Source organism: Aulonocara stuartgranti, assembly GCF_965226115.1.
Source record: "Aulonocara stuartgranti genome assembly, chromosome: 20".
Classification (NCBI taxonomy): domain Eukaryota; kingdom Metazoa; phylum Chordata; class Actinopteri; order Cichliformes; family Cichlidae; genus Aulonocara; species Aulonocara stuartgranti.
In genome coordinates this window covers 37070849-37095248 of record NC_138956.1, presented here as the reverse complement: position 1 = coordinate 37095248, position 24400 = coordinate 37070849, and the positions used below count along the sequence as shown (strand labels likewise).

The window sequence follows — 24400 nt, the reverse complement described above, 5'->3', positions numbered from 1 at the left end:
TAACACAGTTATGTTTAAATCTGAAGAAAAGAATAAGCTTAATCATATTTGTGTAAAATTATATATTTATCTTTTTTTGCAACTTTACCAGCTTTACTTATAAAGCACTTTAACACAAAACCAGAGATCACAAAGTGCTGCACATATACAAACAACAACAACAAATGAAATGATTAAATAAAATAATACAACATGTTAAAAAGTCCTATTGAGTCAGCCCCTTACAAGAGCAAATAAATGTGTCTTAAGAAGAGTTTTAAACTCAGAAAGAGAAGAGGCCTGTCTTACATGCACGCTCACGTCTGCATCTACTGACTGAAACCAGCCCACTGAGGAACAATGGGCTGGGGGCCAGTTCCTTAATCTTAATTATGCAAATTCTCATGACCACTGATCAATAACCATGAGTCCCATTCACAGAGAGCTGGGGAATGGCTGCAATCACAGCATGTAAGATGGTGACAGATGTACCCTTAGGCCCCTCCTCCATTCAGAGATGGTCTTTCCCTTTTCACGTAAATGGCCTCCTTGACTCCGCCCTCAAACCAGCGTTCCTCCCTGTCCAGGATGTGAACATCATAGCCAGTGGTGTAATGTGATTATTTTGTTCCAGTTAAAAGACGCGCTGCAGCAGTTTGCACCACCTGCAGACATCTAATGGATGCATCACTAACCCCACAGTAAAGTGCGTTACAGTAATCCAGCCTAGATGTAACAAAGGCAGGATTACAGTCTCAAAAAGCTGCTTTGATAAGATGGGCTTTATTTTGGCTGTCACAGATGAAAGAAGCTTGATGTCAGGTTTATATAGTGGATTGTCATTTATGCTTAGAAATATCTTCTCATATATGCTCAGAGTTTTATAATCAATGTCATGTTGGTCATGCACACCCACACCCTGGGGGCATGGGAGAGGTCGTACCCCCCCCCCCCCCCCCCACACACACACACACACACTTACACAACGCACAGGCAAGGTACTCTGTGTGTGTATGTATACGTGATATGTTAATGAACCTATGTATATTCATGTAACCTCAATAAAAGAGCCGTGTTACGGGGGAGCGGACGAGAGTCTGACGGAGGTCAAGTGGGTGGAACAACACTTCCAGGCAGGCCTCCCTCATGCATGAGTAACACAAAGAACTTTCCCTACTTGTGTCTTGCTTTTGCTGTGTAGTAAATTGTCTTGAACGTTGCAGCGAGTGGGTTTAAGCTACAAACCACTTGATCTTACAAAAGCAGTGACCTAAACTTTCCCAAATGAACAAACATTAACAGAATGTGACGTCATGCTCACATGTACTGTACTGGTCATCATAAATGGGGCTGTAATACCACTTTGTACCACAGGATGGGGGAAAAATTCATGGAACCTTTATTAAACCATTAAAAATTAAAAGGTAAAAAAAAGCCTGTAACTACACTGAACAAAAATATAAACGCAACACCTCTGTTACTGCTCCCATTCCCCATGGGATGGACGTAGAGACCTAAAATTCATTCCAGATACACAATATAACCATCCCTCCCAAACAGTGGTCACAAATCAGTCCAAATGTGTGGTAGTGGGCACATCTGCTATATTGAGATAATCCATCCCACCTCACAGGTGTGCCACATCAGGATGCTGATCTGACATCATGAGTAGTGCACAGGTGTACCTCAGACTGCCCACAACAAAAGGCCACCCTGGAATGTGCAGTTTTTTGCGCTATTGGGGGTCTGGGGACCCAGAACCGGTCAGTATCTGGTGTGACCACCATTTGCCTCATGCAGTGCAACACATCGTCGCATGGAGTCTATCAGATTGTCAATTGTGGCCTGTGGAATGTTGGTCCACTCCACTTCAATGGCTGTGCGAGGTTGTTGGATATTCGTGGGAACTGGTACACGCTGTCGTATACGCCGGTCAAGCACATCCCGAACATGCTCAATGGGTGACATGTCCGGTGAGTATGCTGGCCATGCAAGAACTGGGACATTCTCAGCTGCCATCTGCCCTGAACAATGTGAACCATGATTCATCCGTGAAGCGCACACCTCTCCAACGTGCCAGACGCCATCGAATGTGAGCATTTGCCCACACAAGTCTGTTACGGCGACGAGCTGGAGTCAGGTCAAAAAACTGCACATTCCAGGGTGGCCTTTTGTTGTGGGCAGTCTGAGGTACACCTGTGCACTACTCATGATGTCAGATCAGCATCCTGATGTGGCACACCTGTGAGGTGGGATGGATTATGTCAATATAGCAGATGTGCCCACTACCACACATTTGGACTGATTTGTGACCACTGTTTGGGAGGGATGGTTATATTGTGTATCTGGAATGAATTTTAGGTCTCTACGTCCATCCCATGGGGAATGGGAGCAGTAACAAAGGTGTTGCCTTTATATTTTTGTTGAGTGTATGTTTTTGCTGTAATCACAGATGCGACAAATAAGAACAATAAATACAGGACAGGGGTGGGGGGTTATAAACACAAATACAACCAATAAAATTACAGTTACTGTGAAGCACAGGATACATGACTGAAGATCTGTGTGTGTGTGTGTGTGTGTGTGTGTGTGTGTGTGTGTGTGTGTGTGTGTGTGTGTGTGTGTGTGCGATTTCTTTTATTAAAGTTATTAAAGTGTATTTTAGTTTTTTTATGATGTGTAGCGAGCCAGACGCTCAGCGTCCTTTTCTTCCTTTAACGTATTTTTCTGTTTTATTTCAGTGAACGGAGGACGTGCCAGTGGCCCTGGGACCTCAGGTGGTGGGTCGCTTTCACACTTTCTTTTGTACAGCACCGGGTGGGCTGCAGTGATTTTCTTTTTGTGTGATTTTCTTTTGGGTCCACGGCTGCTGGTAAGTCCAAGTTCCAACATTGTTTTATTGTACTTCTAGGGCACTGTCAACATTTTGTTCTCCTAATATTTTATTATTTCTTTTAGAACCCCGCCGACCACTTGGTCACACACATTTGAACTGTTGTCACCTTGCTGCACTGTAAATAAACGCACTGTCTCTATTTCTAAGCTCTGCGCCTGAGTCCACTCTCTAACAGATGTTTTTCCAACGAGCTGATTTCATTACAGCTTTTGACCCATGGACTGAAACACTTTCTCCTTTGTGAGTTAGAACAAAGATTTTCAATGCAAATCAGAATATTTTCCATACAAATCAGAATATTTTCCATACAAATGTGTTCCCAGCTGTACTCCTGCCGCACCCTGTCTATTACCGTCAACTGGCAATGGGTTTGCATGTAGATCACAGGATTTATTCAAACATTGCACGACAAAAAAAGGAGTCTTGGAAAAAGCTGCACAGGAAATGCACTCATTTAGAAGATCATCATTTAACCAGGAAAAATAATCCCTCCAAGTGACTTTGTGGGTCCTGAATAATCAGGCCCCATCTTATCCTAATGACCTTACAGTGCCGTATGACAAATAGAGCACTTCGCTCTCAGACTGCTGGTTTACATGTGATTACTCCATACAATGGGAAGCAGAGCCTTCAGCTTTCAATTCAGTTGAGTTTGAATACATTTTTTTTATACAGCGCCAAATCACAACAGCAGTCGTCTCAAGGCAATTTATATTGTAAAGTAGATCCTATGGTAAAAAGAGAAAATCCCAAGAATCATATGACCCCCTATGAGCAAGCACATTGGCGACAGTGGGAAGGAAAAACTCCATTTTAACAGGAAGAAACCTCTGGCAGAGCCAGGCTCAGGGAGGGGCGGGGCCATCTGCTGCGACCGGTTGGGGTGAGAGAAGGAAGACAGGATAAAGACATGCTGTGGAAGAGAGACAGAGGTTAATAACAGATATGATTCAATGCAGAGAGGTCTGTTATCACATAGTGAGTGAGAAAGGTGTGTAGGTGGTTGTGGGGGTGTGTATGTTCAGTCCATGAGTTTAACGTGGGTCAGATGTCAGGAGGCAGAGTTCAGGAGTCTGACAGCTGTGGGGAAGAAGCTGTTCCGGTACCTGGTGGTCTTAGTCCGGAGGCTCCTGTAGCGCTTCCCAGAGGGCAGGAGGGTGAAGAGTCCATGTGATGGGTGACTGGGGTCTTTGATGATTTTCCCAGCCCTTTTCAGATACCACTTCCTGTAGATGTCTTTTATGGCAGGAAGTGGTGCTCCGGCGATGCGCTGGGCAGTTTTCACGACCCTCTGCAACGCCTTCCGGTCCGAGGCAGAGCAGTTCCCGTACCAGACTGTTATACAGTTGGTCAGGATGCTCTCGATGGTGCAACGATAGAAGTTCACCAGGATGTCTGAGGACAGGTGGTTCTTCCTCAGAGTCCTCAAGAAGAAGAGGCGCTGGTGAGCCTTCTTGACCAGCTTGGAGCAGTTGGTCGTCCAGGTGAGATCCTCGGAGATGTGGACTCCCAGGAACTTGAAGCTACTCACACGCTCCACAGCCGTCCCCTTAATGTGGATGGGTGGATGTGGGTCAGCATTCCTCCTGTAGTCCACGATGAGCTCCTTGGTCTTCTCGGTGTTAAGCAGCAGGTTGTTTCTGTTGCACCACTCAGCCAGACGATCCACCTCCTCCCTGTAGGCGGCCTCATCATTGTCACTGATGAGGCCATTCACCGTGGTGTCATCTGCAAACTTAATGATGGCGTTGGAACCATCAGCAGGTCTGCAGTCGTGGGTGAAGAGGGAGTAGAGGAAAGGGCTCATCACACAGCCTTGTGGTACACCGGTGTTCATCGTGATTGTAGATGAGCAGTGGTTATCCAGCCGGACATGTTGGGGGCGGTTGGTCAGGAAGTCCAGAAATGGCATCTTACTAATTTAGAAGATCATCATTTAGCCTGGAAAAATAATCACTCCAAGTGACTCTATTAAAAAAAGCTCTCAGTAAAGCTAGAACATTTTACTATTCCATCCATCCATCCATCCATCTTCATCCGCTTTATCCGGGGCCGGGTCGCGGGGGCAGCAGCCTAAGCAAAGAGGCCCAGACCTCCCTCTCCCCAGCCACCTCCTCCAGCTTATCCGGGGGATTACCAAGGCGTTCCCAGGCCAGCCGAGAGATATAATCTCTCCAGCGTGTCCTGGGTCTGCCCCGGGGCCTCCTCCCGGTGGGACATGCCTGGAACACCTCACCCAGGAGGCGCCCAGGAGGCGCCCAGGGGGCATCCTTGTCAGATGCCCGAACCACCTCAGCTGGCTCCTTTCGATGTGGAGCAGCAGCTGCTCTACTCTGAGCCCCTCCCGGATGGCCGAACTTCTCACCCTGTCTCTAAGGGAGAGGCCAGCCACCCTTCGGAGGAAGCTCATTTCTGCCGCTTGTATCCGCGATCTCGTTCTTTCGGTCACTACCCACAGCTCATGGCCATAGGTGAGGGTAGGGACGTAGATCGACCGGTAAATTGAGAGCTTCGCTTTTACACTCAGCTCTCTCTTCACCACGACGGACCGGTGCAGCGTCCGCATTACTGCAGCTGCAGCCCCAATCCGTCTGTCGATTCCGGCTCCCTTCTCCCATCACTCGCGAACAAGACCCCGAGATACTTGAACTCCTCCACTTGGGGCAGGAACTCATCCCCGACCCGGAGTGGGCACTCCACCCTTTTCCGGCTGAGAACCATGGCCTCAGATTTGGAGGTGCTGATCCTCATTCCCGCTGCTTCACACTCGGCTGCGAACCGTTCCAGTGCGAGCTGGAGGCCCTCACCCGATGAAGCCAACAGAACCACATCATCTGCAAAAATCAGAGATGAGATTCTGAGGCCACCAAAGCGAAAGCCCTCCGCCACTTGGCTGCGCCTAGAAATTCTGTCCATAAAAATTATGAACAGAACCGGAGACAAAGGGCAGCCCTGGCGGAGCCCATCACCCACCAGGAACGAGTCCGACTTATTGCCGGCAATGCGAACCAAGCTCTTGCAACGGTTGTATAGGGATCGAATGGCCCGTAGCAATGGGCCAGACACCCCATATTCCCGCAACACCTCCCACAGGACACCCCGAGGGACACGGTCGAATGCCTTCTCCAAGTCCACAATACACATGTAGACTGGTTGGGCAAACTCCCATGCACCCTCAAGTATCCTCGAGAGGATAAAGAGCTGGTCCAGTGTTCCGCGACCAGGACGAAAACCGCATTGTTCCTCCTGTATCCGAGGTTCGACTAACGGACGAACTCTCCTTTCCAGCACCCTGGCATAGACTTTTCCAGGGAGGCTGAGGAGTGTGATCCCCCTGTAGTTGGAACACACCCTCCGGTCCCCCTTCTTAAAGATGGGGACCACCACCCCGGTCTGCCAGTCCACAGGTACTGCCCCTGATCTCCATGCAACATTGTAGAGGCGTGTCAACCAGGACAGCCCTACAACGTCCAGAGCCTTCAGGAACTCGGGGCGGACCTCATCAACACCAGGGGCTCTGCCACCAAGGAGTTGTTTAACTGCCTCAGTGACCTCGCCCCCGGAAATTGGTGGGTCATTCCCCTCATCCCCAGACTCTGCTTCCTCCTCGGAAGACGTGTCAGTGGGATTAAGGAGGTCCTCGAAGTATTCCTTCCACCGCCTGACAATTTTCTCAGTCGACGTCAGCAGCGCTCCGCCAGCACTATACACAGTGCAGGTAGAGCACCGCTTTCCCCTCCTGAGACGTCTGACGGTTTGCCAGAATCTCTTCGAGGCAGTCCGAAAGTCTTTTTCCATGGCCTCTCCGAACTCCTCCCACACCCGAGTTTTTGCTTCAGCCACTGCCCGAGCCGCATTCCGCTTGGCCTGTCAATACCTGTCGGCTGCCTCCGGAGTCCCACAGGCTAACCAAGCCCGATAGGACTCCTTCTTCAGCCTGGTGGCTCCCTTCACCTCTGGTGTCCACCATTTGGTTCGGGGATTACCAACACGGCAGGCACCAACCACCTTGCGGCCGCAGCTCAATGCAGCAGCTTCGGCAATGGAGACGCTGAACATGGTCCATTCGGACTCAATGTCCCCAGTCTCCCTCGGAATGCTGTTGAAGCTCTGCCGGAGGTGTGCGTTGAAGATCTTGCGGACTGGGGCCTCTGCTAGACGTTCCCAGCACACCCTCACTACGCGTTTAGGTGCACCAGGTCTGTCCAGCGTCCTCCCCCGCCACCTGATCCAACTCACCACCAGGTGGTGATCAGTTGACAGCTCAGCCCCTCTCTTTACCCGAGTGTCCAGAACATATGGTCGCAGGTCTGCTGATACGATTACAAAATCGATCATCGACCTACGGCCTAGAGCGTCCTGGTGCCACGTGCACTTATGGACACTCTTATGTTCGAACAGGGTGTTCGTTATGGCCAAACTGTGATTAGCACAGAAGTCCAATAACAAAGCACTGCTCGGGTTCAGATCAGGGAGGCCGTTCCTCCCAATCACGCCCCTCCAGGTCTCGCTGTCGTTACCCACGTAACGTCGTTACCCCATTTTACTATTCATCACTGATTTTTAAGAAAATAAGAACAAACTTGAGTCTGTAGCCAGGATGACAAACAGAGCTCCAAACATTCCTTTAATCTCAGCTATTAACGAATTCATGAATTTCTTCACAAATAAAATCTTAACTATATTAGAGTGAAAAAAATACTGATACCAATACTGATGACCATGAACTTTTACTACAGAGATCAGAGCATGCAGCAGGTATTAAAGTTTCTGCACCGCAGTGACTTCAGTGATGTCTGTCTAACAGACTCCAATTTGCCTTCTTCACATTCTCAGGTTAATAATGGAGTTCCTCAGGGTTCCACGCTGGGACCAGTTCTGTTTATATTTTAAATGCTTCTTCAAGGTATCGTTACAAGGCATCGCATACTTCTTGGGTATGCAGATCAACCTAGCTCTTTGTAGCCAATTAAATTGCAGGAATGTCTTTAAGACAACACTGAGTCAGGAGTCAGAACAGACTCTACCTGCTGAGGAGACTGAGATCTTTTGGAGTGCAGGGGGAACTCCTGAAGACCTTTTTAGACTCTCTGGTGCTGTCGGCCATCTTCTATGTTGTTGTTTGTTGGAACAGCAGCTTATCTACAGCTGAGAGGAAGCGGGTGGATAAGCTCTGTCCCAGGATGTTCCTCGACCCAGTTCAGGTAGTAGGAGACAGAAGAACTCTTAGACAATGTCTCCCTCTCCATGCATGAAGCAGATTAACTGAAAAGCCTTCAGTTAATCCAAAATGCTGTATTTCTCCTGTATTGGCTTCCCTTAATTGGCTTCCTGTTAAATCCAGAATTGAATGTAAAATCCTGCTCCTCACATACAAGGTCTTAAATAATCAGGCCCCATCTTATCTTAATGACCTTGTAGTACCATATCACCCTATTAGAGCACTTCGCTCTCGCTCTGCAGGCCTACTTGTTGTTCCTGGAGTATTTAAAAGTAGAATGGGAGGCAGAGCCTTCAGTTTTCAGGCCCCTCTTCTGTGGAACCAGCTTCCAGTTTGGATTCAGGACACAGACACTATCTCTACTTTCAAGATCAGGCTTCAAACTTTCCTTTTTGCTAAAGCACATTCACTAAACATTGAACGTTGGATAGATGTTAAGATCTTCTCAATATTTGGTCTGCCGGTCCATCATCTGAACTTAATCTACAATTTGGACGTCCAACCATGACCCAACCTGGACGTCAATATGACGTTTAACATTTGAACTTTGGACTTGGTAATTTTTTTGGACATCATGTGCACGTCTATGACAGGAGCAGGGAATTTACATGATTAAAAGATGTAATATATACATTTTTATTTAGGTTGTTGGATATTCGTGGGAACTGGTACACGCTGTCGTATACGCCGGTCAAGCACATCCCGACACTGACACACAAGTATTGCTCCAAGGCAGCCCTGAACAAAAAAGATAGAAACTTTTCCTCTGAGCCCCACACCCTTTTTTTTTTTTTTTTTTTTAAACACCTAAATGATGAAGAGAGAATTGAAAGGACAGGGTTACATTGATCGAGCATTTGCCCACACAAGTCTGTTACGGCGACGAGCTGGAGTCAGGTCAAAAAACTGCACATTCCAGGGTGGCCTTTTGTTGTGGGCAGTCTGAGGTACACCTGTGCACTACTCATGATGTCAGATCAGCATCCTGATGTGGCACACCTGTGAGGTGGGATGGATTATCTCAATATAGCAGATGTGCCCACTACCACACATTTGGACTGATTTGTGACCACTGTTTGGGAGGGATGGTTATATTGTATATCTGGAATGAATTTTAGGTCTCTACGTCCATCCCATGGGGAATGGGAGCAGTAACAAAGGTGTTGCCTTTATATTTTTGTTGAGTGTAAGTTTTTGCTGTAATCACAGATGCGACAAATAAGAACAATAAATACAGGACAGGGGTGGGGGGTGGGGGGTTATATACACAAATACAACCAATAAAATTACAGTTACTGTGAAGCACAGGATACATGACTGAAGATCTGTGTGTGTGTGTGTGTGTGTGTGTGTGCGATTTCTTTTATTAAAGTTATTAAAGTGTATTTTAGTTTTTTTATGATGTGTAGCGAGCCAGACGCTCAGCGTCCTTTTCTTCCTTTAACGTATTTTTCTGTTTTATTTCAGTGAACGGAGGACGTGCCAGTGGCCCTGGGACCTCAGGTGGTGGGTCGCTTTCACACTTTCTTTTGTACAGCACCGGGTGGGCTGCAGTGATTTTCTTTTTGTGTGATTTTCTTTTGGGTCCACGGCTGCTGGTAAGTCCAAGTTCCAACATTGTTTTATTGTACTTCTAGGGCACTGTCAACATTTTGTTCTCCTAATATTTTATTCTTTATTTCTTTTACTATAAATAAAACTGTTTTAATATTGGAGCCAACCTGCCTCAGTGTGCATCCTTGAATCTGTGCGGCCTCTTTTTATCTATTTTTCTTAAACATATATTTCCTGGGGGTGGAATTCCCCTAGGTGGCGTTGTCATTTTATTATTTCTTTTAGAACCCCGCCGACCACTTGGTCACACACATTTGAACTGTTGTCACCTTGCTGCACTGTAAATAAACGCACTGTCTCTATTTCTAAGCTCTGCGCCTGAGTCCACTCTCTAACAGATGTTTTTCCAACGAGCTGATTTCATTACAGCTTTTGACCCATGGACTGAAACACTTTCTCCTTTGTGAGTTAGAACAAAGATTTTCAATGCAAATCAGAATATTTTCCATACAAATCAGAATATTTTCCATACAAATGTGTTCCCAGCTGTACTCCTGCCGCACCCTGTCTATTACGTCAACTGGCAATGGGTTTGCATGTAGATCACAGGATTTATTCAAACATTGCACGACAAAAAAAGGAGTCTTGGAAAAAGCTGCACAGGAAATGCACTCATTTAGAAGATCATCATTTAACCAGGAAAAATAATCCCTCCAAGTGACTTTGTGGGTCCTGAATAATCAGGCCCCATCTTATCCTAATGACCTTACAGTGCCGTATGACAAATAGAGCACTTCGCTCTCAGACTGCTGGTTCACATGTGATTGCTCCATACAATGGGAAGCAGAGCCTTCAGCTTTCAATTCAGTTGAGTTTGAATACATTTTATTTATACAGCGCCAAATCACAACAGCAGTCGTCTCAAGGCAATTTATATTGTAAAGTAGATCCTATGGTAAAAAGAGAAAATCCCAAGAATCATATGACCCCCTATGAGCAAGCACATTGGCGACAGTGGGAAGGAAAAACTCAATTTTAACAGGAAGAAACCTCTGGCAGAGCCAGGCTCAGGGAGGGGCGGGGCCATCTGCTGCGACCGGTTGGGGTGAGAGAAGGAAGACAGGATAAAGACATGCTGTGGAAGAGAGACAGAGATTAATAACAGATATGAGTCAGAACAGACTCTACCTGCTGAGGAGACTGAGATCTTTTGGAGTGCAGGGGGAACTCCTGAAGACCTTTTTAGACTCTCTGGTGCTGTCGGCCATCTTCTATGTTGTTGTTTGTTGGAACAGCAGCTTATCTACAGCTGAGAGGAAGCGGGTGGATAAGCTCTGTCCCAGGATGTTCCTCGACCCAGTTCAGGTAGTAGGAGACAGAAGAACTCTTAGACAATGTCTCCCTCTCCATGCATGAAGCAGATTAACTGAAAAGCCTTCAGTTAATCCAAAATGCTGTATTTCTCCTGTATTGGCTTCCCTTCATTGGCTTCCTGTTAAATCCAGAATTGAATGTAAAATCCTGCTCCTCACATACAAGGTCTTAAATAATCAGGCCCCATCTTATCTTAATGACCTTGTGGTACCATATCACCCTATTAGAGCACTTCGCTCTCGCTCTGCAGGCCTACTTGTTGTTCCTGGAGTGTTTGGTCCCAACTATATGCTTTAGCAAAAAGGAAAGTTAAAAGTAGAGATAGTGTACAATGGTGCAGCTGCCATACAATGGCATGTTGTGTTGTTCAGGAACTTTCAACAGTTCTTCACACAGTCACAGTCAATGGAAACCTCTCTTTAAACACTTACAATATAATACTGTTGACTCAGCATCACAAACACTGTCTCGTTTGTGTTCTCTGACCAGAGAGACATGTGGAGATGTTCCATGTAAATATGAAAATTTTCCATACAAATATATTCCTGCTGTGTTCCTGCTGCACCCTGTTTTACATGTTGTTTATTCACATCCTGGTTTTTTCTTTTTCTCATACTTTTTCCATTCCAAACATCCAACATCCTGCACGTGAGAAGGAGGATACTCTGCTTTTCCATTGGCTGTGCTTTGCATGTACATCACAGGTGTTACTGAAACAGAGTGAATCCAGCAGCTCTGTGTTTGATCCTCCATCAGCTCTTCACTGTAATCCAGATCTCCTAACATGATGCTCTGCTCCGGACTCAGCAGCACACTGTGTGAGTACAACACACTGATCATCCTTTATTTATACATGAAATCAGCTGCACATGTTCAGTCTAATCCTTTTCTAGCTTTCCACTGTGCTGTACTGTGACATGCTTTTCTTTCTGCTTTATTGGATCAGTTCATCTAACATCCTAAATACATGTTTGCATCACCTCAGCAGGACAGTTAGGCTTCACAGAGTCCTGAGAGCAATTCATGGCTGATCATTTACTTTGAAGAGTTGAAGTCAAACTGTCAACACAAATAAGTTTATTGACAAAAGTTGGAAAGATGAAGAGAATAAATGTGTCATTGAAATCTGCTGTTTAGAAAGAGTTTCCAAAGAATCCAGGTGTGAATGAAAGCAGCAGCTTTCTCCTGTTTGCTTTTCATTTCTGTTTCATGTTTTGAGGTGAATTCAACTTGATATCAAACACACAGTCTGACACTGAGCTTTCTTTCTGTCTCTTTCAGTGCTGGCAGCAACCTGTTCACTCATCACTTCAGGTAAATGCTGTTTTACTGCTTCTTATATTCTGGTCACAAAGAGCCTTTCTGTGAACTTTCTCATTATTAGAGCTCACCTCTTCTTCTTCTGTCTGTAACTACTAAATATTGTATTTGTGTGATCTAAAATCTAAACTCTATCCTTCACACACACCTTTTTAAAATCTTATTTCTGTTCCCAGTGAAAATGAAATGAACCCTGTCTGGTGGCTGCTGGGCGGGTGGGGGGTGGGGGGGTTCTGGATGTTGTGGGGCTCCTTGTTGACATGTGAGGAAATCAGGGATAGAGGCTTTGGATTGCAACCTGGGGGGGGGGGGGGACTCCACTTCTTTAAGGAGCAGGTCTGGAGGGGGGGTTCCAACCTCAGAAGGAAACGCACCCCTCGTCCTCGTCCACACCCAGAAATACTTTGCAGTGTCAAATACTATGAATCTGCAGAAATACAACGATTTAGCAGAAACACTGTGACTTGGTAGAGATACTATGATTTACATGAACTCCTTTGACTTAGCAGAAATACTATAATCTAGCAAAAATAGTCAAACGTAGCAGAAATTCTATCATTGAGCAGAATTACTATGATTTAGCAGAAATGTGTGAATGCCTGTGAGCGTTCTCACAAATATGAAATAAACACATGTAAGCTGAGACTCTCTAAAGAAACAGCATTGTTGTTGTTCGGCTTTTCATTTCGCCATTTGTTGATTCACTCGAAGAACAAGTAACGTAATATAGTACAGTTTTATTTATATAGCACATTTAAAAACCAAAGCAAAGTGCTTCACAGTAATATGGAGAGTCAGCATAAGTCAATAACAGGGTACAAATCAGGCACTAACAGACCAGAAGAGCTAGATAAATACACTGAACAAAAATATAAACGCAACACTTTTGTTTTTGCTCCCATTCCCCATGGGATGGACGTAGAGACCTAAAATTCATTCCAGATACACAATATAACCATCCCTCCCAAACAGTGGTCACAAATCAGTCCAAATGTGTGGTAGTGGGCACATCTGCTATATTGAGATAATCCATCCCACCTCACAGGTGTGCCACATCAGGATGCTGATCTGACATCATGAGTAGTGCACAGGTGTACCTCAGACTGCCCACAACAAAAGGCCACCCTGGAATGTGCAGTTTTTTGCACTATTGGGGGTCTGGGGACCCAGAACCGGTCAGTATCTGGTGTGACCATCATTTGCCTCATGCAGTGCAACACATCGTCGCATGGAGTCTATCAGATTGTCAATTGTGGCCTGTGGAATGTTGGTCCACTCCACTTCAATGGCTGTGCGAGGTTGTCGGATATTCGTGGGAACTGGTACACGCTGTCGTATACGCCGGTCAAGCACATCCCGAACATGCTCAATGGGTGACATGTCCGGTGAGTATGCTGGCCATGCAAGAACTGGGACATTCTCAGCTGCCATCTGCCCTGAACAATGTGAACCATGATTCATCCGTGAGGCGCACACCTCTCCAACGTGCCAGACGCCATCGAATGTGAGCATTTGCCCACACAAGTCTGTTACGGCGACGAGCTGGAGTCAGGTCAAAAAACTGCACATTCCAGGGTGGCAAAAACAAAAGTGTTGCGTTTATATTTTTGTTCAGTGTACAAAATCCACTAAGAAGACAAAAACAGCAGGAACATTAATAATAAAAGCATAAATTTAATAAAAGATTTAAAAGTTAAAAATTTAAAAGATTTAAAAGGGTATTAACTGGTCAGGAAAGCCAAATCAAATAGATATGCTTTCAATCTGGATTTAAAGGACTGGATAGAGTCAAAATGGGTCAAGTGATCAGTTTGATATCAATCTTTTGTGATACACCGTCATATTTACATTATTTGTACAGTACCAATGATTTGCTTTGGTAGCTGCTCAAATTTCACTGCAGGGCAACCTGCATGTGGCGAATAAAGCCTTGATTGATTGATTGATTGATTGATTGATTGATTGATTGATACCAAAATTAGGGGGAATTTACGACTGTGCGCTATGTGCTTCGAATATTGTGTGTGGTTTTTGTTTTATACAGTTGTCAGTCAGGCCTCTAACTATGAAACAAATTACACTCCAAAAGACCCCGGGCTTCTGAAAAGATGACCCGGGCTTAAACCTAGCATTTATTTTACATTATACATTTACATTATTACATTATTATACATTTATTTTTATTTCAGGCTTTATCAGAGCTCAAGTTTCCTTTCCTCCTCCTGTGACCCCCATATCCACAGGGAGAGTGGTCACCTCTAACGGCCTCAGTGTTCATCGCCTGAGCTGTGGTAAGATGGAAAATAGTGTCCAAGAATTCACTGCAGATCAAATTCAGACTCTCAGGCTAAATTCAACAAACTTAACAAGTATTGGATGAACTGTTTATAGTTTACAGCCTTTTTATGCACAGCTGCTTATTTTCAGTTTAAATTGTATTTTCCTGATCAACAAACCAACAGTGCATTTATTCTTTAAAAAAGCTCTGAGGATGTTGGACTGTGTATAAAAGTTCAGAAACATTTGATGTAGATTAGAAACAAAAACACTGACTTAAAGTTTCCTCCTTGATCAGAGTTAATGTAATATCCACTGTGGTGGTGTACAGAGGTACAATCCTCATTATTTATGGATCTGCAGCATCTGAGTCTGAAACTGAAGCCTGAAACCTGGATTATTGCATGTTGTGTTGAGTTGTTCCTTTTCTCTCATACTGTGTCTGTATAACAGTGGGTGGAATGATCATTGTGAGGTCAGCTGAGTACAGATGTGGAGGTGAAGTAATCTGCTCTCACGGTGACGCTGTGAACAACGTGAGGAACAGGTGAGCACTGTGGGATGGTAGAAGTGAGCCTTTGATTCAAAAGAAGAAACAAACTAAAACCTGTTGAACAGCTTTACTCAAACTAACAGGAAGTAAATGATTACCTGAAAGTAACTTGTTTCATATCTTTGAGCTGAAAACCAGCTGTTTCTGTCTCCCTGCAGCTGTGATGGAAAAACCGAGTGTGACATAAAGTCAAACATTACTTATGATCCTGGAGTCTGCAAATACCTGGAGACCACCTACGACTGCTTCCCACGTAACGACTCTGTTAAACCTGTGATTAGAAATGACTGATGAACCCAATCTGTACATGAATGATTACAGTTTCTATGGGATCTGTGTCTGTTTCAGGCCAAAGTGTAATATGTTATGGATCAAAGGCAAACCTTCAGTGTGGTGAGAACACAGCTTCTCTTTCTTTGTACGTTTAATGCAGTTAAAAATATCACCATGGTTACAGTTTGACTCTCTGAACTCTTCCTCAGATGAAGGACAGGTTATAGTCGTCTCCTGGGCGAATTATGGTCGCCGTGACACGACCACGTGCCTTGATGGAAATCCTGATCACGTCAAAAATGTTGACTGCGCCTGGTCAAAAAACATGAACTATGTAACTACCAGGTACAGATGCTGACTCTGTTTCTTCAGCTCTCCATCTTCTCTCAGATGATGCAGTGAATTTTCACTGATTCACCTTTGACCTGCATTCACAGGTGCAATGGGACAAACAACTGTACTGTTGATGCAAATATCTCAGAAGACCCGTGTGGTGGCACTTATAAGTACCTGGAGGTGTTTTACACTTGTCAGGGTAAGTAACTCAAATAATAAACTTCTAAAGATAATCTTTTAGGGTCGGTACATTCAGACTTGTTTTTGAAGTGAATGAAAATGAAAATTCTTCATCATTTTTAAAAGATGAACCTTTCTGTGCTGAAAAGAATCATCAGAAAATCATCAGTCACGAAGATTTCGTCAGTTTGTTTTAGATCCTGAGTGAACACCTCGTGATTTTATCATCAAATAAATACAAATATTATAAAATAATGATAAAATAAAAATAAAACCAGTCAAAGTGACATTTAAAATTAAAATCAGCTGACATTTAAAAACAGAATTCAAAAAGTGTTTACAAAGTCATTTGAACGAACAAAAGGTACTTTTGCATAAGTCGAACAGAAAATCAAGCAGGACAGAAAACATTATAATGTGGAGACAGAAAGAAAAAGATTCGATGAAAAACAGAAAATGACAATAACAAAGACGAAGAAAACATCACAAAGTTGATTCTGTTCATCTGGACGAGCTTGTACTTGCCACAATATTACTCATCGAGTGAATAACTCAATTATAAAAAAGTCCTGACACGTTTTGTGCCTCATTGCTTCGTTTAACGCTCAGCTCTGTCATCACGATAGAAATGCAACTGTTTCTCCCAGATTTGCCACTAAAAACAGGCCCGCAGCAGAAACCTCACTGGGAGCAGCGTTTGAATAAAACGTATGACGACATTATGTCAGGGCTCTGTGTGCGGGCAGGCGGAGAGGAGGATCCAAGCGCAGGACTCGAACACAGAATTGTGAATCAGAACCTTAGCTTTATTGCTGACATGAAAACCAAACGTGAAGTGACTACTGAAACCGGAGACCAGGAACACACAGGCATAACCTGAAGGTACGACGCGACACCGAGCATGGGAAAACACAGGGCTTAAATACACAGGGTAGTAATGAGGGAATGGGCCACAGAAGGGGGACACAGCTGGGGGAGATCAGGGCTAATGAGACGGGGGAAACAAAGCTGCACACACTAACATAAGACAGACTTTCACAATAAAACAGGAAACATGAATCACAACTCAGAGACACGGACTCAACACAGAGAGACAGAAAATGACACATGGAACTGAACTATACATGAAACCACAATTCCTAAAAAATGGATAACAGAAACATGAAACTCTAATAATAATAATAATCATCACAACCACAAGAGAACAAGAAAACAATCCATGATGCAAAATTACACCAAAACATAATAAACTCAAAATACTGGGTCCAACGGACCCAGAACCGTGACAGTACCCCCCCCCTCCAAGGGCTGGCTCCCGACAGCCCAAACAAAAAAAGCACAAAGCACCAGGCCAGGATAGAGGGACAGAGACCAAACAAAAAACAAGGAGCACCAGAGTCCAAAAACGCAGGAAAGTACATCAAAAACAAAAACCAGAGCTCAACAAGAGTCCACAAAAAGTTCAGGGGGCCGACCGTGCACACGGCAACGGCGGCGACGGGAAAACAGTTCGGGAGGCCAACCGTGCACATGGCAACGGAGGCAAAACCAATCAGGAGGCCGACCACTTTGAAGGTAGTGGCGGCCACTGAGCAGGTCCGGAGGTCGGCCGCGATGCCAGCGGCGGCGACGAACGCTTTCCGGAGGCCGTCCCCGAAGGCCATGATGCCAACTTAGAGGCCCGGAAAACGGCCGGCAGAGGCGAGGCGGAACGGGTCGAGCTGGCTCTGACGGCGGTGTGGTAACCACAGGACCAGGCGAGGCCGGACCAGGCGTGGATGAAGACACGGAGGCCGGACCTGACGGCAGCGGGACGGCTGCAGGCAGTGATGCGAATGGTGATGATGTAGAAGTCGCGGGGGATGACTCAGCAGACGACAGCTGAACAGACTTCCCCGGACCATCAGCAGATGTGAGGATGTGCTGGCTGGGTCCTCCAGGACCCTCAGTTAACGAGGCGTGGTGCTGGATGGGCTCCTCGGACCCTCCAGCTGACGACACTTGAGGCTGGACGGGCTCCTCGGGCCCATGACCAGCAGCTTTACAGCTGTGGCTCCAGCAAACATCAGCTGATACTAGAAATTAATATTAAATAAACTCTAACAACAGCTGATCAAGCTTAAACGTGCTGCTGTTGTTTAGCGTGACATCCGCTGGTTTCCTCTTTCTGGCGCAAAGTGGGCGATAAACAAACAAGAGAGAAAAGCCGATCAGCTGATCATTGATCAGTTTCATGACTGAAGTAGCAACAGGAGAGAGAGGGAGAATGAGAGGAGAAGCTGTGCAGTGTAACAGAATAACTCCAGCTTTGTGTCTTTTTCCATTCGAGCTGAAGTCCGGGACAAACTGTTCCTTTTCACCTCAATACGAAACATGTAATATTTCCTCTGAATGCGAGACGATTGGCAACTCTACTAACTAACCTTATGAACAAAATAAAGTTCACTATCAGTAACATCATAGCACCCACCCAGCTGTATAGAAACCCCGTCATGCTAGCTAGTACGAGTTATTGTAACTGACTGTAAAAAGTCAGCACAGCTAAAATAAACTCCACCTAAACTTGGTTTATATCTGACCCAGATAGACTGCAGGTCATAACTTCTTACCTGAAGTTCAGTTCACCTGACACTCGGACCGGCGGCCTCCTCGGGTCTCTGCTCCTCCTGCCTCACCTTTCCCTCATCCACCTGGTGGAAGCTCTGCCACAGCCACCACCAAACAACTGAGTTATTTTTACAAATCTGCCAATCCACCAGCTTTCATTGTTTATACTGTTACAACAACAAAAAAAAAAGAAAAAACCCCCATCGGCCCATAAAAACGAAAAATCACCATCGGGCATACCGGATGGCCAGCCCAGCTCTGATTGTAGGGTAGCAAACATCGTCGGAAAACACGTTTTCAACACTGCAGGTTACCTGGTGTAATGCTTTACTGAAACATGGTCTGACTCCTATCTAACTATATAAAGAGTAACTGAAGGTTAAGCCAGGCGCTCACACCTCCGCTCTGCTGCGTCTCAGCCACCATCTCTCTGGCAGAAAGGGCGCTAGAGCAGAGCAGGGGAGAGGCGAGCTGGAACAAACCATTTTTTTGGGGGGGGATTTATATGTTTGTCTTTAGAATATTACGTCTCAACCAAGTACTGTATGGTTTTTCTATTTTTAGTAGTGTGTCACACAAACAGCAAATATTGTCAAAAAAAGTAAGACATCTTTGGGGTGCTTTGATTCCTTTGGGCTATATATGAGCTAAAAACGCCCGTGTTTAAAACTAAGTATGTTCCCTAAAACGGTGACAGCGCTACAGACCCATGACAGCCTTACCCAGTCAGCCAGTAGCTATGACCAGCACTACTTGTGCAGTTAATAAGAGGACAGGTAATGTTTGTCGCATTGTTACGCACAGCACGCTCATTTGTTTCAATTCGTCAGTTGCCACAAGACAACTGACCAACGTGTACATAATAAGCTAATACTCCTGGGTGCTATAGAGTACAGTGTACGCTGTTCACCATACTTCATGGCTTTGCTGCATCAGTCTGCCTCTCTGAGTTAATTTGTGTTTCTCCTACAGCTCTGGACCGCCCAGGTCTGATGCAAGCCAGATCCTTTTATTTAGTAAAAATGGGATTAATAGTTAAACATTATTGTTGAGGGGCACAGACAGGACTCCGCACGCACACAAACATTACAAACAAAAGGGCACTTTGGGCACCCATCAGGAAAGGGGGGGTGCTCAAGCCCCTCCCACCCCCCCTCTGCACGTGCCTGGTGAAAGGGGACAATCTGGGGATCCGTGGGTCCAAGGGGAAACTCACACGTCCATATAGTGGGGAAGTCACACAACTGTCACACAGGAGAGGAAAATTACTCACAGTCTGAAAAACAAGCACAAATTCACGGAGCTGAGAGAATCACTAACGTGTCTCGCACAACCGTCCAGCGACCAGAAGCACAGCGTCCCGGCCTTAAATGGTGGGAAGATAATGGCAGCTTAATTGCGAACAGGTGTGTGGGCCAAGGGTGGGAGCCCACAGTGAGCTCCGCCCAGGCAGAGCGGTGAGGAGAGAGTGAGAGAGAAACAATACACATGTAGCCTTGCGGGGCCGGCTGGGTAGACACGGGGACGTGACATGTTCACTCCGTCAGCTGTTGAACACCTGCTGCTGATTTAAGAAACACGCCCATGTTAACTGGTGACAGTCACAGTTTAACGTTTTCAGCTGTGTGCGCCCTGTAAAGTAACACCATCAGGATGTTCTACATTTAATGACGCACATCGATGGATTGGTGCAGGCGTATCTCAATAAGTTCTGCTCAAATAACTGGATTATGGATTCCTCATAACCAGGTGTGTTATGAGGAATGTTGTCACAGTTTATTTATAATGTGTTGTTATAAGCTGATTAAAAAACAGAGCCATCCAGTTACTATGTTACAGCGCCACTGTCAGGGTTCCTGGGCCGCTGACCCAGCGTTTTCAGTTTGGTCTTCTGTCAGTGTTTAGTTTTCATGTTGGTTTCCTGTTTTATTGTGTTAGCCTTTTGTCTGTGTGTACTTTGTTCATTTCTACTTCCCAGTTTCTCATTAGTTAGTTCAGCTGTGTTCTTACCGGTTTCTAATCATCCTCATCATCCAGTCGGTTTCCCTGAGTTCCTGGTATTGTTCTCACCTATTCTGCGTGTGGGCTTCCGTGCTGGCTCTTTAACTGGCCAGCATGTCGTGGAGTGGGTGGGAGGTGTCGTCCAACATCGTCCTTCTCTTGGACAACATCCACGTCTCAGACACCACCTTAAGGGAGTCCGGCTCCATCCCCACAACATTACTGGCCTTGCAGATCAGTTTATTTAGTCTGTTAGCATCTGTGAACCTCAACCTGTTGTCCCAGCATGCAAGAGCATAGAGGACAGGACTGGCCACAACAGACTGATAGAAAATCCTGAGCACTGTCCAAAACACGCTAAAAGACGCAGAAAATACAGATATCTCTGGCCTTACTGTAGAGTACCCAGTCTAGTTTATTTAATGTGTACTCTGAGGTATTTATAGTCCTTCACCGTGTCCACGTTGACCCCCTGGTTTGAAACACAGGTCGCAGCTTTCCTGGTCCTCCTAAAGTCCACAATCAGGGCTTTTGTCACACTGAGCTGCAGATGATTCTGCTCGCACCATGTGACAGAGGAGTCGACCACAGCCTGGTACTCCATCTCATCACTCTCACTGATGCATCCAACCGCTGCAGAGTCATCAGCAACCTTCTGAAGATGGAGGTCTCTGTGCAGTGGCTGAAGTCTGTGGCGTAGAAAGTGAAGAGGGGAGAGCATGGTCCCTTGTGTTGCCTCTGTGTTCCTGATCACATTGTCAGACACAAAGTGTTGAAGACGCACATATTGTGGTCTTCCTGTCAGGTAATCAACAATCCAGGACACCGCAGAGGCATCTACCTGCATCACTATCAGTTTATCACCCAGGAGGGTCGGCCTGATGGTGTTGAATGCACTGGATAGTCAAAAAACACGACCCTCCCAGTGCTCACCGGTTGGTCCAGGTGGGCGTAGACACGACTGAGCGTGTTTGGTACAGGAAAGAGGGATGACGTCTTCCACAGCACTGGTGCACAGGTCTCGAGGACACCGGGACTCGCCCTGTCTGGTCTTTCAGGCTTTTTTAGTGGAGTCGTTCATTTGTCTCTGAACCTGGTCCTAGGTAAAAGTTACAGGTGGAGCAGGAGTGTCAGGACTTTCACAGTATGCTCAGGTGCAATGAGGAGAAAGAGGGAGAGAGAGTGGTGTGGCTTTGGACTGTAGGCTGACTACAGTTAAGTCAGTCGGGGGGTGAGCGTTAGCTGCAGTGTCAAATCTGTAGAAGAACAAATTCAACCTGTTGGCCCTCAGCTCTGCTTTTGAATGGCGTGAGTCCAGTGACGCTTTTCAGGACTTTTCAAGCTCCTTAGACTACCGTGACCTGGGTGACTGAGAACCTACAAAGACATATCTTCATGCCACTCCAGAGCTTTCTCATGTTGTTCTGCTGGTGTTCCCACTCCAGCTTTCTCCTGCAACTGTCCATAGCCTCTCTGATCGTGCCCTTCAATAAAAACGAAACCCTTTCCACCTCCTCTCTGTGGCCCTCTTTTTATCGTTGAGGAGAGCTGTGATGTTCTTTCACCCACGGCTTGTTATCCGAATAACAATGTATAGTCCGAGCTGAGATAATGGAGTCTGAGCAGATGGTTATGTAATCACTGATACACTCAGTGTCCTGTGGGGCTCACAACGTATCTGCCTGTTGCCTCATAACAAGTTCTCTCTCAGCTGGTAAAACAGACGACATACTGTGTGAAAGTTGGAAGTATAGCATTCAAAGTGATGTAGTGGAAGTCATCCAAGGTGGCTATGAAGGCATAGAGTGCTGAGTCTGTAACCAGGTATCGCAGAAGGAATAATGTCAAATGAACCTCATCAGCTTAAATTCAAATAGACTCAGTAGTGGAACACGGCTAGGTATTTTCTTTGTCTTTTGAGGAATTATTAATCTGATTATCGACCTTCTACCTTTACAATTATTTTGCAGCTCCTTCCTGCCCTGCTGGTTGGACTTGGTTTGGAGGTCGCTGTTTCATCTTTAAAAGCAGTCAGAAGAACTGGACTGATGCTGAGGTACATCAGAAATAACAGCAGCTGTATGTGTACATGTTATATGTGGGACATATAAAAAGCTTCCTGCTGTGAGAATCATTCAGTGAAAGAAGACTTGCTTTATATTCATATTCACACACAGTTGGAAGTGCATGAGTAAATACACAGGACTTCTGTTCTTAGCTGATTATTGCTGCGGCGTCACAGCCCTGCACTAACAGCTTCATGCTGATACATGCAGTGCAGTAATGTTCATGCAGTGATGTTCAGAATTCAGAGCAAACATTCCCTCCTCGTGTCTCTTCTATTCATCAGCTCTCTCTTTGCTGCCTTCATCAAACTCACTTTATCTTTGATTTTAAATGCATTCTCACACTTTTCATCTTCTGTGCACCTCATCTTCCTCCTCAGAGTTCCTGTCAGACACTCGGTGGAAATCTGGCCTCATTCCACAGCACAGATGAGTACACCTCCATCAGAAAGCTCACTCGCACAGCAGCAGGGTCGTATAAACGAGCTTGGGTTGGAGGCAACGACAGAGAGAATGTAAGTGTTTCACAGATAAAGAGGATGAGCTGCAGCTGTTTCTGATATTTCATATGTTTCTCTTCATATTCATCAGTTTGATTCAAAGGTCAACATGTGACAGACTGATTAATCAGGACTTTGTTCCTGGAGACAGATGTTGCTGTTGACTTGACTTTTCTTTTCATTTTTTACCTGCACAAACAAAATGAACCTTCGTTGTGTTCGAGTGGTGTAAGAGGTCTCATGTCTGCACTCTCAGCATAGATGCATCAAAGTACATCAGAACAAACTGAACTTTATTCTTCCAGGAAACTGTGTGGAAGTGGAGTGATGGTTCCCAGTTTGACTTCACAAACTGGGGTAATGGACAACCTGACAACTCTGGAGGAGGAGAAGATTGTATGGAGATAAACCGTAGAGGTACAAACTGAAAGTGGGCCTGTTGATGAAATGTGTTTGGTTTTTATATTGACTGAAGTCATGTGATCTTAGGTCTTTATAAGAACTGTGTTTGTTCTTTTTACATTAGAGAAGAAGAAAACATTTACAGCACAGACCTCTGATTTTATTTCTTTGTTTTGATTCTTTACAGGACGAGATTATGTCAACGACCAAAGATGTAACTCACAGAGAGGGTTTGTTTGTGTCAGAGGTCCATAACTGTTGCTTCATGTCCTGACACATCTGACATGATGATGTCACAGCCTCACTGCTGATGTCACTTCCAGCAGGATGTCAAGCCTCGATGACATCACTGCTGGAGGGTATTGATCAATATGATTTCCTATCACAATAAACATGAATAAATAGATATCCTGAGCAGCAATCAGTCTCACCTGTTTTCCTAATTTCATTCTCACTTTGTGTAATATACTGAAAATAATTTAGTAAAGCCACACACACAGGTTTGTGTAAGTGACACAATATAGAATATAATTTAGAAAATTCAAACAGTCTAGCTGGTTTCACTTCCTAGCTGTAAAAGCACGCTTCTGCAAAAGCATGCAGTTTCCTGTCAGCACTTTTTTGGCACAGAGTGTACTCAGAGTTAGGCCTTTCTCATATGAAGCAATATAATCAGCATATAAACATTTAAGATAATAAATTTAAACCTCAACACCTCCCAGCCCATTGTTTATTCAGTGGGCTGGTTTCACTCATTATGCAAATGTATGTTTATAAGAATGGGGAAACCTGCAGTCAGCTGAGACTGAAGAAGTCACTTGGATGCAGTGGCGGTCCTAGCCTGTTTGGTGCCCTGGGCGA

The 24400-nt window shown here is 45.2% G+C and overlaps 1 protein-coding gene across 1 annotated transcript; it reads left to right on the top strand.

The window, feature by feature from the left end:
- Positions 1-14569: 14569 nt before the first annotated feature.
- LOC309697860 (galactose-specific lectin nattectin-like) lies at positions 14570-23922 on the top strand. The gene is made up of 8 exons (XM_082520071.1): positions 14570-14635; positions 15075-15168; positions 15333-15427; positions 15523-15567; positions 22542-22627; positions 23018-23152; positions 23443-23554; positions 23727-23922. Exons 2-8 carry the CDS (start codon positions 15083-15085, stop codon positions 23792-23794), a joined length of 627 nt encoding a protein of 208 aa, XP_082376197.1. The 5' UTR covers positions 14570-14635; positions 15075-15082; the 3' UTR covers positions 23795-23922.
- Positions 23923-24400: the final 478 nt, after the last annotated feature.

Excerpts from the sequence above, each read along its gene's own strand:
- LOC309697860 (XM_082520071.1), top strand. The coding sequence starts at position 15,083 with ATGATCATTGTGAGGTCAGCTGAGTACAGATGTGGAGGTGAAGTAATC. Across the intron at positions 15,428-15,522 it reads CACCTACGACTGCTTCCCAC|GCCAAAGTGTAATATGTTAT; the intron begins GTAACGACTCTG and ends TGTCTGTTTCAG. Across the intron at positions 22,628-23,017 it reads AGAACTGGACTGATGCTGAG|AGTTCCTGTCAGACACTCGG; the intron begins GTACATCAGAAA and ends CTTCCTCCTCAG.